The sequence below is a fragment of the Panthera uncia genome (assembly GCF_023721935.1).
Source record: "Panthera uncia isolate 11264 chromosome B3 unlocalized genomic scaffold, Puncia_PCG_1.0 HiC_scaffold_1, whole genome shotgun sequence".
NCBI classification, from domain to species: Eukaryota; Metazoa; Chordata; class Mammalia; order Carnivora; family Felidae; genus Panthera; species Panthera uncia.
In genome coordinates this window covers 123,672,388-123,686,818 of record NW_026057582.1, presented here as the reverse complement: position 1 = coordinate 123,686,818, position 14,431 = coordinate 123,672,388, and the positions used below count along the sequence as shown (strand labels likewise).

Genomic DNA, 14,431 nt, shown 5'->3' with positions numbered 1-14,431 from the left:
GTGCCCCTCCATATGCATCTCTTTTTTTTTTTTTTCCCAAATTTTTAAATTTATTTTTGGGACAGAGAGAGACAGAGCATGAACGGGGGAGGGGCAGAGAGAGAGGGAGACACAGAATCGGAAACAGGCTCCAGGCTCCGAGCCATCAGCCCAGAGCCGGACGCGGGGCTTGAACTCACGGACCGCGAGATCGTGACCTGGCTGAAGTCGGACGCTTAACCGACTGCACCACCCAGGCGCCCCCATATGCATCTCTTAAAAAGGGATACCGTCCTGTGTAGCTGCAATGCCATTATCACATCTGGGTATCATTGCACACTCAGTCCATAATCAAATTTCCCCAAATGTCTGAAAAATGTCTTTTTACAATAGGTGGATCTGAAAAGGAATCCATCCACAGATGGTCCATATCAGTCCCAACTTGCTTTTCTTTTTTTCTAGTGATTTGTTTTGAAAATTGGGTCCATTTTCCTATGTAGAACTTCCTTCATTCTGTATTCATCTGTTTGCTTCCTTGCAGAGTTGTTTAACTCCTGCATCTCTATCTCCTGTATTTCTATTTATGAAAGTTAACCCTATAGGCTGACTTTCATGCAAGTTCCACTTTGGGGGCAGACATCCTCTGTAGATAGTACTGTTTGCTTCGGTTGTAGCACATGGAGGCATAAATGTTTGTTTGTCTTAGCTTTTAATGATGCTAATCTTGATCAGTGACTTGATCCTTTGATGATCAATTGCCTAGGTCTATTGTTTCAAGTGTTACAAGATGATTTCCTTGTTAGCTGGAATTATTTTATTTATTTTTTAAAGTTTATTTATTTATTTGGGGGGAGGGGAGGGGCAAAGAGAGAGGGAGAGAGAATCGCAAGCAGGCTTGACACTGTCAGCATGGAGCCCGACGTGAGGCTTGAACTCATGAACTACGAGATCATGACCTGAGCTAAAATCAAGAGTCAGATGCTTAACCAACTGAGCCACCCAGGCGCCCCTGTAGTAATTATATAAGGAACATTTTTTTCATCAATTAGACTTATTTGATCATCTGAAATAACTCTCATAGTAAATACATTCTTTCCTTTAAATTGATGGCTTACAGAATAAGAAGTTGGTGCCCAAGTTATATCCAGGGCTATTCAATAAGTAGTTGTTTGGGGGTTCTCTCACTTTCCTTTTTGTTGTTATTATGAATTCATGGGATTTAGAAATTCAGTGTGTTTCAGTTAATTGCCTTTTTTTTCTTTTATATTGGGGAGCTCAAGTTGTTTTATCTTTGGCTAATGGGAACTCCTGGTTGTTGGCTTCTGTATCCCTTTGAGAACTTCCTTGCTTTCTGGCACAAAATATCCCAAGATTATCTTGTATATTTCTTGCTCCAGACCTATAGCCAGGCATTCCTTTCTGGAGGTTACAATATGCGCATTAGATGTGCTTGTTGCTATTGGGTTTTCATCCTTTCTAGTCTTTTTCATGGGTGAGAGCTAGGAAATCTCTACACACACACACATACATATTTATATTTATATATGTTTTAAAAGACACTTTAAAAACTAAGTCACACTGATTTTTAAAATTTAAATTAGAATTGCAACATTTTTATTTAGCTTCTCTGATTTTATACTTAAGTAAAAATCTTGTTTATAAGAATGTTAATATACCCTAATATATATTGATGCATCAACTAATATATAACCAATGTATAAGCATACATTATAATATTAACATTATTAGCATACACTAACATGTAAGCATTATTACTTTGAAATTGTTATATATTTATATGTAACTTTGAAACTATCATATATAATATAATGCTAATATTATAAATTATTGTATGTTAATGCTAATATATTAATATACTAATATATTTGTTAAAACACATGAATAGCAGCTAATTATTATATATAGCTTAATATGCAAATGAATATATAATCGTTTTATATTAGCTAATGCACGCATACACATGTATTAATAGTTTCAAAGTAATAATGCTGATATTATTACTAATAATTTACTGAATGAAATTTAGGATTTCTTTGGAGTGCTGTTTTCCTTAGAATATATTATACAAAGAATCTACAATCTACATTTGTGCAAGAGGCATAGGTTAGGTCACCAACTTAATGTATATTTTCTTGCTTCAGTTCCTTTTCATTTTTAACAGATTTTTTTTTCTTCTTCATTTCATTTATTTTCTTAAAGTGTGTAAAACATTTTTATGTTTCCAGAGTTGCAACTATGTTATAGAGTATATTTAAAAAAGTTATTATTGATATCTCCTCCCTGTTCCAAGGTAACTGCTTGTATTTATTCTTAATTTTCCTTCCAGTGTTTCTTTTACAAGCATATGCAGCTATTTTATTCCCTTTTAAAAATTATTTTAAACATAAAAACATATTTACCTTTTTAAAAATGGAGTTTTACTCACATTTCTATATTTTATGTTTGTTTTATTTATTGTTTTTTTTAAACATTGATTTATTTTTGAGACAGAGAGAGACAGAGCATGAACGGGGGAGGGTCAGAGAGAGAGGGAGACACAGAATCCGAAGCAGGCTCCAGGCTCTGAGCTGTCAGCACAGAGCCCAACGCGGGGCTCGAACTCATAGACCGTGAGATCATGACCTGAGCCGAAGTCGGACGCTTAACCTACTGAGCCACCCAGGCACCCCTGTTTATTTGTTTTAAAAGAGTATTATTATAAAGATTTATCAGACACTCAAGTACATACAAACACACACACATTGTTAAAAAAAATCCAAACATACTCTGGGGGGACTCGATCATTCAGCTTATTTTAAGGAATGTCTTTTTTTTTTTTTTTTTTTTTTTAATCCAGTGAGTTTAGGACTCCCTGCTATCTAGGGAAGACAGAATCCAAACTAAAGTGAAGTCAATAGATTTCTTCTTATCTCTGTTTACTGTTTGAGGCTGGAAAAATATCCCATGGCAATTCTTTCACAAACAGGAGTCTGAGAAAAAAAATGTCCCTTGAACATAACTGTGAACCTCCAGGTGTACCCTGTGTATTGTCCTCTGTGACTTTTTGGTTTATACTCTGACTCATTCGTAGTTACGTTCACAAACCTGAACTTAAGAAAAGTCTAGAGGCTCAAAATGATTATGTTTAAAATAATTACCTTAAGATTTGGAAAGGAGGAAGAATTGGCAAAATTGGAAGAATATCGGAGTTAAAGTTGGCAGAATTTGATGCAGTTAGTAATCTTGTAACAATGTTAATTTTTTTAGCTTTTAACAAATCTACCATAGTTATGTAAGATATTAACATTAGGGTATGGTGGGTAAACTGGGTATTATCTTTGTAACTTTTCTGTACATCTAAAATTACTCCAAAACAAATTTTACTTAACACTCACGCACACAAGCTGCTGATTAAAAAGACTTAGGTGCATTCAATAAAAAGTTTACTTGAAGAGCTTCAACAAGTCAATAACAAAAATAACAGAAGGAAAAGGTGGGGGGAGTAAATGAGATAAACAGACAAGCAATGTACAATTTTTTGTCTACTAGATGGGCAGAAATCTAAAGGATTAATATTATCAAGTGTTCATATGGTGGGGGAAACAGGATAAGTTGGTCTGGTATTTTTCGAAGAATGGTAGACCATATCAGTTAAAAAAAATTTATTTTAAATAAGCATATACTTCAACCTAGAAAACCTCCTTTTGTCTCCTAGAGAAATACTTACACATGTGCACAAGAAGATATAAATAAGGGTTTCATTGCAGCATTGTAATATCAAAACCATCTTACTGAGACAAATTACAGTATATCCATATAATGGAATACTAGAGAGTCATTTTAAAATGGTGACGTAGGGGTGCTTGTGACTCAGTTGGTTAAGAGTCTGACCACAGCTCAGGTCATGATCTCATGGTTGGTGGGTTCAAGCCCTGCATTGGGCTCTGCCCGTCCCCTGCTCGTGCTTGCTCTCTCTCTCAAATAAATAAACTTTAAAAATAAATAAATAAAATAAAATTATGATTTTCATTGACATAATCTCTGACAAAAATATTAAATAAAAAATTGCAAAATAGTAAATATTAACTACCATTTGTTTTTAAAAAAGAGTATATATTCCTGTATAACTACACACACACTTCTCCCCCCTTTCTCTTTGTTTTCATACAGATGTGTAAATAAATACACAGAAAGTGATCTGGAAATACACTGTCTGATTCAGTTTAAATAGTATTCCTGGGTAATAGGAATGAGAATGGGGGCATGTAGTCCAGTTGGACTTTTATTTTTATTTTTTTTATGTTTGTTTATTTTTCAGAGAGAGTGCAAGTGGGGGAGGGATGGAGAGAGAGGGGGACAGATGATCCGAAGCAGGGTCTGTGCTGAGAGCAGCAAGCCTGATGAAGTGGGGCCCGAACTCACTAACCTGGAGATCATGACCTGAGCTGAAGTCAGAAGCTCAACCGACTGAGCCACCCAGGTGCCCCCAGTTGGACTTTGAAAAATACCTGTGATTTCTTTCTTTCTTTCTTTCTTTCTTTCTTTCTTTCTTTCTTTCTTTCTCTTTCTTTCTCTCTCTTTCTCTCTCTCTCTCTCTCTTTCTTTTTTTCTTTCTTTTTTAATGTTTATTTATTTGTTTTGAGAGAGAGCATGCGCATGCAGGGGAGGAGCAGAGAGAGGGAGAGAGAGAACCCCAAGCAGGCTCTGTGCTATCAGCGAAGAACCCGACCCCAGGCTCAATCTCATGAACATGAGCAGAAATCAGGAGTCCAGCACTTAACCAAATGAGCCATCCAGACAATCCCCCGCCATTGCTTCTTTCATGGAAGGAATGTATGTCTGCATTCGTTGTGAAACTGTGAAATTAAGGTGAGAAAGAAAGAATGCCAACAGACCTAGGCATGCCTTGACAACAGACAGACCTAGAGGCTAAAGAGAACTTGTGAGAAGCTTGTCACCAAGTCCTAGACTGTGATCTAGAGAGAGAGGAGGTCTCAGAGCTAATGCCTACATAATTTGTGGGGTACAGTAAAAAATGAAAGTGTGGGACCTTTTATTCAAAGAGCAGAAGACAGTGCCCTTAAAGGTACATACAGTTTTACTGTTTATCTTTTTTTTTAAGTGAGCTCCACACCCAACACTCAGCTTGAACTCACAAGCCTGAGATCAAGATGCTCCACCAACTGAGCCAGCCAGGCACCCCACCATTTATCTTTGTATTGAGCAGTGCCAGTTTTAACAGCAAAGATCAGACTTTAACTTGTATGAGCAATCACTTAAATTACACAATCTGTATTTTGCTGCTTGTCTCTGGAGTTTTTCCCTTAAGCTGGCCAGAAGAGACAACCACAGGCAGACTCAGGGTGGAAGGAGAGAGGACCCCATTCCTGGGAGGAGCACATTGTAGCCAGTAGAGACCCTCATAGGGTCCTGGGGGTTCCACTTGCCTCCTGGGCCTACCGGGACCCCCTTCTCACAAGCCACGTGACCTAAATGCCCTAGCTGAGGGCAGGTCCTAGGGAAGCTGAGCTACAGGACTGCTAGCTCATGGCAGCCCCTAGCAGATGGCAACTACCAAGGATCCTTAAACCTCCACCCATGACAGCTTGGTCCTCCAGTGGGGGCTAGGCGGGAAGCTCACCCCCACCAGGATATGGCCTCCTGTCAGCCTGGGGCTCTTGCCCAGCATAAGGTGCTATGGGTACACAGACCTGACCCAAGCCTGTCCCAGATCTTTGTGAGGGACAGAGGGTGGTGGAGCAGGGAGAGAGAGTGAGACCTGACAGGGACTTCAGGAGTTGGGGGAATGGGTAGCCAAGAAACTCTCTGCAGATTCCAAAACAAATAGGACCACATGTGAGCTGAGGTCCCCAGTGCATGCCCATTGCCCCATCACCTTCCTTTACAAAACAGATTCAATGCAAAAACTGTTAAGATTCAAGACAGTGCTGCAGAGCATTAAATCCCGTGTGGATTCTGAGCACTAAGTTCTGTATAGCTGTGCTGGCTGCATCCCTTTGAAGGTAGCCTGGGGAGGGTCAAGGGTTGCCCCTTGACCCCACCCCCACTCCCAAACCTCATTTTTAAGTTGGAAGACATCAGAGAAGCTTGAATTCTGAGAGGTAGAATCCTTTGGCTGAAAGAAGATGAAGATGATGGTGAGACAAAACATAGCTGATGGGGCCGGCCAGCACCCCTCTCCCCGCCCCAACCGGGATGGGATTCACAGCACAGGGGGAGGGAAAGAGAAGAAAAACAGGTACCCTCAGTTTGTAAATATGTCATTGTTTGGCAGGAAGAGAAGGGAGTTTCCATGCTTCAATTTCTATTTTCTGTATGCATTACTGTTTTCACTGGGGAGGAGGTCTTTGAGGGATCTTAGAGTGTGGAAGACGGGAAATAGGAACTACAGAGAAGGGGAGGCAGACTGCTCAGAGATGAGTTAAAGCCTTGGCTTGCCAGTTAAAGCCTGGCTGGGGTCATGGATTCTATGGAGTTATGGAACTAACCCTCTGCCCAGTTGTGTGACATTCTGGACCCTACACAGAGAAAGCTCCACCTTGGCACAGTCAAGGGAAGGGTGGCCCCACTCTTCTTTTAGGAAGGACTGTACTTTATTCTGAACTGAATAAAAAAGGACTTGTTTTTAGTGTTTGTATGTCCTTTTAAAAAGAAATGTACATTGGTGATAGTGACATTCTTTTGGGGTTTTTTTTATTGTGGCAAAATGTACATTATATAAAGTTTACTATTTTAGCCATCTTCAGGTGTATTAATGTTTGTTTTTAAATGTCACTATTTTGCAAAATAAAATAAGTGAAAAAGTTGGTAATCCTATTCTGTACCCCTAAAGTGTTTTTTCTTTTTTTGAAATTTTACTGGTCTGTGAAGTCTAGAAACTTTATGAGCCTTAGAAAGTTGTTTCTTATTTAACCTTGTTATATGACTTTATTGGTAGAGGAAAACTCAGAAGCAATTTATAGAATTTTTTGAAGTTTATTTATTTTGAGAGAGAGAGCATGTGAGTGCATGTGTGGGGGGGAGGGGCAGAGAGAGAAGGAGAGAGAGACTCCCAAGCAGGCTCCATGCTAACAGCACAGGGCTTGAACTCAGGAGCCCTGTGATCACGACCTGAGCTGAAATTAATAGTTGAGTGCTTAACCCACTGGGCCACCCAGGCGCCCCTGCAATTTACAGAATTTTTAAAGACATGGCATAAGAGTAAGGTTAGGTTCACTTTTTTTTTTTGCTGTTGTTGTAGTTATAATGCTTCATAAAGTTCTCCTAATTCTCCTGTTTTGTATATATAGTCTCTTCTGTACCATTATCAACATTGTCTCATGTTCTACCACAGTTTTATAATACTTCCCCTTTGCATTTCATATGTAAATTAAGAGCTCATACCAAAAATAACATAAATATGCCTTTCTAAGGATAAAGTTTTCTGTAATGAAAACAAAATATACATGTATAAAATGTGGGCATAGATATAGCTGTTCATCTGGTCAAGGCTGTTTTAATAAACGGTTCTAAAATTTATAACGATTTTGCACAGTGGTTTTGTTTTTTTTTGTTTTTTTTTTTCGTTTTGAGCCGCAGACACCAAAAATCCCACAGGAAGTTCTCTTTGTAAGTGTTGTGGTTTTTTAGTTCCTGTTCAGTTTGTACTAGATGATCAGAAATAAGATAATCTGTGTAATCAGAAGAGATTCTTGGTTAAACTTCATTGTAATTCTAAATGAGAATCTCAAATTTGCTTGTTTTTCTTCCCATGTAATCAGTCTAGAGGAGCTATAACCACATTCATACCTAGCATTAAAGTTGTGGTATAACTTGAACATTTTTTGTTGTTCAATGGATAAACTCTTCATTGTTAAAGGGGCAACTATCTGAGATTACGCTCTATCCTTTCCACTTCTTATCAAAGCATCTCCCCAAAAATAAACCATAGGAATGGAGATGTGTTTCTCCTTGACAATACTTGACATTAGTGTTTTACTTTTATTTTTACAAATGACAAAAACTTTCTCTTGTTTCTTTGGAGAAAAGGAAACATATAAAATATAGGTTATACAGTTTACTTCAGATATTACAAATACCATTGAAAAATTTTAAAGGGTACTATTATTCATTGAGATATATTTCTTAATGTAATTTTTAAAGCAAGATATTCTCAAAGTAATTTTTTTTTATTTCATTATGTTTCAAACTATGGCAAAAGTAAAAGAAACTAAAATTGTAATCAGATAGATCTTTGACAAATCACGTAATCTAGCATTTATTCATATATATATGTTTTAATGTTCACTTATTTTTGAGAGGAATACAGAGCCCTGGTTAGGGGAGGGGCAGAGAGAGAGGGAGACACAATCCAAAGCAGGCTCTAGGCTCTGAGCTGTCAGCACAAGAGCACAACCTCGGGCTGGAACTCAAGAACCATAAGATCTTGACCTGAGCCGAAATTGGACGCTTAACCAACTGAGCCACCCAGGTGCTCCTGTAATCTAGCATTTAAATGATATATGGGAGACTTGATGAAAAGTGACAAACGAGAAAAAAAAGAGTTTCTGTGCATTTTTAGGTATGTCTCTAGGTTTAAGTGCTATTAAAGACACAATGCCTAATTCTAGGCAGGTTATGTGAATTGCACATCTAATTAAATGGTAAAAGTAATGAAGATATGAAAGGTATTTTATTACTATAAAAAAACTCCCCAGATTTTTTTAAAAAAAGAGTGGTTACCATGAGTACATTTTAATTACAGTTCTTAAGAGAATAAATAATACTGTGCCTCCAAACAAAAAAATTACACACACCATAAGTTTAAAACAAAAGTGACTTCAACCATTTCTGTGCAGGGGGGAAAAAAGAAAAGAATGAGGGTTTGATTTGCAGAATATTTTTTCTAGTTCAGATAGCTTGGCTGCAAAATATATGAAAAGATTATTTTATAATCTGAGTAGATATTTATGTATGATATACAGATATTTCTTGGTTAAGAGAAGTTTGGTCTTTCCATAAGTTGAAGTTCCAAACAGAAAACCATCGTTTAAAACCTGGTGTTTATGCTTTTTCCCCATTTCTTGTGTACCTTTTGTGGCACTATGTTAGGTACTTTTAAGAATGTTATTTATTGTTACTAAGAATTTCGGACATTTGTGGAGAGCTTTACATTTTACAAAGTTTAGAAAAGTGAGGCTCGACATGATTTCTTACATATCCTTTGGTGTGTAGCAAGGCAGTCAGCACTGTGGGAAGTATATGCAGTGGCCGATTTAACTTGGACCATGGGCTTCAAGTCTTTACCTCCTTGTCTGCCCCACGTGAGCTGGAGAACTGGCTTTAGAAATGCAGGGCGGCCTGATCCCTTCACTTGCCACTAAGAATTTAAGCATTTTGGATGCCAAAAAATAAAGTTTTGAGATCCCTGCCTAGAAGGGTGAGAGAAGGAAGACTTTGGATATATCATCAGGCCTAATGTGGGTGGGCCATGATACCACAGTTCTTTCGAGTATTTCTTAGTCAGCTTGCCCAGGAGTGCCCATGACCTCCTTCCCAGTTTTAGTTAGCACAATCGGTTTGAATGAGAGCAATTATTTAGACCGTGTTCTTAGCGCCCTAGAGATGAAAGCGAGGACATGCTTTACCGAAAAACGCATTCTGCTTTCAGTGGGGCAGCAAGGCCCAGGCATGTGGTGACGGCTGTGACCATCGATATTTACTAGGTTAAAGAAAACTGTCAGGTATTTGCTGTATCAGCCTTTCCAGCCGCCTTTCTGCGTGGGGGCTGATCCAAGGTGGCTTGCTGAGGGGCAAGCGGACACGTCTCTGTTAGAAGTCGAAAACGGTTTGGTACACAGGGCCTCTGTCCTCGGGGGCGATTTCTGCCGGACCTTTGATTAAAAACAAACAGGAAGACTCGCATGCCAGCGGAAACTGCCGCCAAGTACTTCGGAAACTGGGCTTTTCCTTCCGCGACTGGGGTCCGACCCCTGGAGGAAGCGGGCCGCTGGGCGCTCGCCCCGCCCCGCTGCGACCCCGCCCCCACATTGGCCCCACCCCCATCGTGGCCCCGCCCCTCCCAGCCGGGCATGCTCAGTGGGCCGGGCCGGGCCGGGCCGGCAGGTTTGCGTGGCCACCCGCAGTTGCCGGCGCCGGCTCAGCCTGTCGACGCTGGATCCCTTCTCCGCGGCTGGTTCCAGGGAAGTTACGTGCGGAAGCCGGCTTCTAAAGAGCCATCGAACGGGCTACAGGGACGGCGGGAGGCCCTCGGTGCTGCCGAGTGGCGAACAGGCGGGGCCGGCGTGTCCGGGCTGTGAGAGCTTCGGGAGGCCGAGCGAGTGGCCGCACTCGTAGAGAGGCGCCGGCCGGGCGCGCCCCGCGGAGAAGACCCGGGCGGGGCGGGCGGGCGCTTCCCGGACTTTTGTCCGAGTTGAGTCCCCTCCCCGTGGGCCGGGCCTCTGCGGCCGCCCCCGCCCCCAGCCCCGCTCGCTCCCGGGAGATGTTTATCTGGTCTGTGGCGTGAGGAGCCGGCGGGCTGGTGGCGCGGAGTTTCGGGTCCGAGGAGCCTCGCGCGGCGCAGGAGAGAGACAAGATGTCCGCCAGAGCCGCGGCCGCCAAGGTGAGCGCCTCCGCGGCCGTCAGGGCCGATCCCGAGCGAGCGCGGCCGCCTGCGGGCGTCGGGCCCGCGCCCCGCCCTCCTCCCCGCGGGCTGCTGCCCCGGCGCCGGGGGCGGTGGCGGGTGGGCAGGGCTGACTGTGGCTGTGGGCCGCTCGGAGCCCCGCGGGTAGGCGGGCAGGCGGCGGGCGGGGGCCCAGGAGGGGGCGGCGGGCGCGCCGGGCTGCTGTCCGGGGCAGGTGCATCGCTGCCGGCGTCGGTGCCTGGCTCCGGCTCTCCGCGGGCGGGGACGCGCAACAGGTCCTGCGCGGGCAAACTCTGTGCGTGGAGTGGGTCCTGCGGACACCCGACGCGAGCGTGCGGCGGGCCGGAGGTCGGGGTTTGGGGTGCTACCTCCAGCCAGCCAGTAACTGCTGTCTTTGGAGGAGTGGTTGGTCACCGGCGAAACCGTGTAGTTTCGATCTGATGTCACTCTTCGTGGTATGCGCGCGCCAGCGATAAGACATTGAGACAGCAAAACAGTGTTTTGTGTGTAGTAGGTTGGAATTTTTTTTCACTGTGTCATTTGTTTGAGGTGGCGTTGAAAAAATAACTCCTTAATACTTCTTAATAGTTTAATTTGAATTAAACTTTCAGAAGTAACACAAAATACTCCTACAAATGGACAATGAAATGAAGTCTAAAAAATAAAAAAAGACTTGTGGGTGCAGCGGAAAAGTAACTTTTTCCTATCAAGTTTTACACGTGCTTTGAAGTATGCTATTTTTCTCAGTGCTGTGAAACCAACGTGTATGTTACATCAGAAAGCCGAAGTTAGTAATATTCCGTTAAAATCCTCTTTTCCTTTTGTACATTTTAATCTTTCTCATCATAAAGTAGTATCTGCTCTTTTTAACAGTCACAGACATACAGAAATTTGAAGAGTAAAAATCGCTCCCATTTAAAATCAACTCCTTACTTCAAACGGTATCGAAGTACTTAATCAGGTAGTGGTTTTATGTATTTATTTTTCTTTTGGAAATGTTTATTCGTAGCATCCGGAACAACGTATGATATGGCCCTGAAGTTTCTGAACTCAGGACCTTGTTTTCTGGGAGGCAGAAGTTACCGGTTATACTTAGTAGTGGGTATATTTTTTAAAGGAATATAGTATTCTTTCTCTATGAAAACTTTAATTTTCCCCTTTATGACCTTACCTTGATGACGAACAATCTGAAGATGAAACTTGAGCCAATAACTTAGAATAAAAAGCAAAATTTTGCTTTGATTTTAAAATAAGTTCACATTATTTATCATTTTGGGGGTTTCCTTTCCGAGGAGGAAAGGCTTTGTTTTCATATTGGACATAATGTTACTTTGTTCCTGAGGTGTAATCTTTGGTGCTTGATATCCAAGACAACACACTTTAAAAAGGTTATTTCAAGTTAGAGTAGGATGATTTAGAAGAAATAATATTTTTCCTCCCGAGTTATGGGATTGAGATTTTATGGTATATTGAAAAGCATCCCTACACACTGTAGGGATGTGTGGATTCTTAAATATTTATGAGTAAAATGTGACTTGAAAACTTATTTTTTTAAATGCTGTATTATGAGACTACCACAAAATCTTTTATACAACAAGGCAGGCCATAAAAAAATAGGTGAAATGAAAGAATATTCAGCCGTTTCACCAAGTCACATTTAATTTCTTAAGGTGACTGAAATGCTACTACAAGCCAGACTGTATACTTAATACTTTACATGTGATACTTTTGTTCCCCTACCCTAACCCTCAGTTAAAAAAAACAAAAAAACAAGACATTAATTTGCAGCTTGTTTTCTTGTTTTAGCAGAGTGGTTTGTAGAACTCCTCTCTAAGCCAGTACCTGTGATTTTTGTATTCTTTGTAATAATATCCCAAGAATACGCTGCAGATCGCCATTTCTTTAATGACAGACATTTAACTTGTTTGGGGGATTTTGCTATTGTACTAAGTAGCTTTATATTTTTATACCTGTGAATGTTAGAGTGTGTTAAATCCTTAGAAATGGAATTTCTGGGTCACAGGGAATGTGCTTTTATTTAGTTATTTTAATTTTTTTTTTAACATTTTTATTTAGTTTTGAGACAGAGAGAGACAGAGCATGAATGGGGGAGGGTCAGAGAGAGAGGGAGACACAGAATCTGAAACAGGCTCCAGGCTCTGAGCGGTCAGCACAGAGCCTGACGCGGGGCTCGAACTCACGGACAGCGAGATCATGACCTGAGCTGAAGTCGGACGCTTAACCGACTGAGCCACCCAGGCGCCCCGGGAATGTGCTTTTAAAATTCTGATAAATTCCAGTAAATTTTTCTCCCAAAAGGTCACACCTAGGAATAAATATAACAGTTATTGGTAAATTACATGTATTTTAAAGGACATAAAATGTGAATAAGTTAGATGAGGGAAATGGGGAGAGTCAGTATTACAGAATATATCAGTTTCCCGAAGTTGATATACATATAAATGTAATACGGTTCCAAATAGAATTTCATTGTGTTATTATAGAAAACTTGACATATTAATGAGAAAATGTATCTGATAAAATGATTGATAGCTATGAAATTTTGGAAAAAGGAGGTCCTACTAGAAAACCTAATGTGTTATAAATTCAGAGGAATTTAAAACAGTCTGTCAGCTCATTTATAGACAGTGGAACCACAGAATCCAAGAACAGCTTTTTATTTATAAGCTTTTAGTGATTTATCATCGTCAGCATTTAATGTGTCAGGTATTGTTCTAAGGGTTAAAATAAACTAACTGATTTAATTCATAGAGTAACTCTGTGAAGTGAGCATTACTATTATCCCCACTTTCTGGATAAGAAAATTGAAACACAGATAAAGTAACTTGCCTATCACTTATCCAGCAAGAGGGAAAATTAAGAATATGTATATGTTAGGGGCGCCTGGGTGGCCCAGTGGGTTAAGCGTCTGACTTCGGCTAAGGTCATGATCTCGCAGTCTGTGAGTTGGAGCCCCGCAAAGGGCTCTGTGCTGACAGCTTGGAGCCTGGAGCCTCCTTCAGAATCTGTGGCTCCTCCTCTCTCTGCTCCTCCCATGCTCATGCTCTGTCTCTCTCTGTCTCTCAATAATAAAAAAAAAATTTTTTTAAAAGAATATGTATGTGTTAAAAGTAACATTGTAGATTACCTGGGAAAAGATTGGTTATTCAGTAAATAGTGCTGGGTCAGTTGGTTATCTTTAATTTTTTTATTTTTTTTATGGTAGTTCTCTGCCTTAAACCATAGACTAAATAAATAAATAAATTCAAGTGTTTGAATAAGAGCAAATATAATAAATCATAAAACTAGAAGAAAGTGTAGGATACTTTCTAAAAAAATATGCCTGAATTGGAAAGGGCTTCGTCGTATGTGACATTAACTTAGAAATAATAAAGGAAAAGGTTTTCATATGTATAACATACATCTGAATTGCACACAGAATTACTAGTGTGCCTGATAATAAAATTATTTTAAAGTTGAAAACAGGAATTTGAGGGTGGTTCTCTGTCTCATCACGGAGTTAATTATGTAGGAAAATGGTGTGAATAATTATTAGGAACATTTCCATTGGTTGAATCACAGAAAGTGGCTGAAGGAAATTGCAGTGGCTTCTGGATTTTCAAGCTGTTTCACTTTTGAGGAAGCAGTAAAATTTAAGATTATACTATCATTTATGCTTATTAGATTTTGCTGCTTAAATGTTTCCATTATGTTTCAGGGACAGTATTTTCCCCCCTTGTGGTTATCTCTCAAATTATACCATAGTTTAGTGTGGAAATTATTTACATCTCTTCTTAGGAATTGATTTAT

At 40.4% G+C, this 14,431-nt stretch overlaps 1 protein-coding gene across 12 annotated transcripts in view; it reads left to right on the top strand.

Annotated features, from left to right (window-relative positions):
• The window catches only part of TJP1 (tight junction protein 1), a 225,620-nt gene that overhangs the window by 109,427 nt on the left and 101,762 nt on the right, over positions 1-14,431 (top strand). Inside the window, exon 1 of one of the 12 annotated variants that reach the window (XM_049613991.1) lies at positions 10,089-10,600. The exons of the other annotated variants lie outside the window; for them this stretch is intronic. Coding sequence (XP_049469948.1) covers positions 10,574-10,600 — 27 coding nt within the window. The 5' untranslated portion in view covers positions 10,089-10,573. Of the gene's footprint in view, positions 1-10,088; positions 10,601-14,431 lie in introns of those variants that run through there. 12 annotated transcript variants of the gene reach the window in all.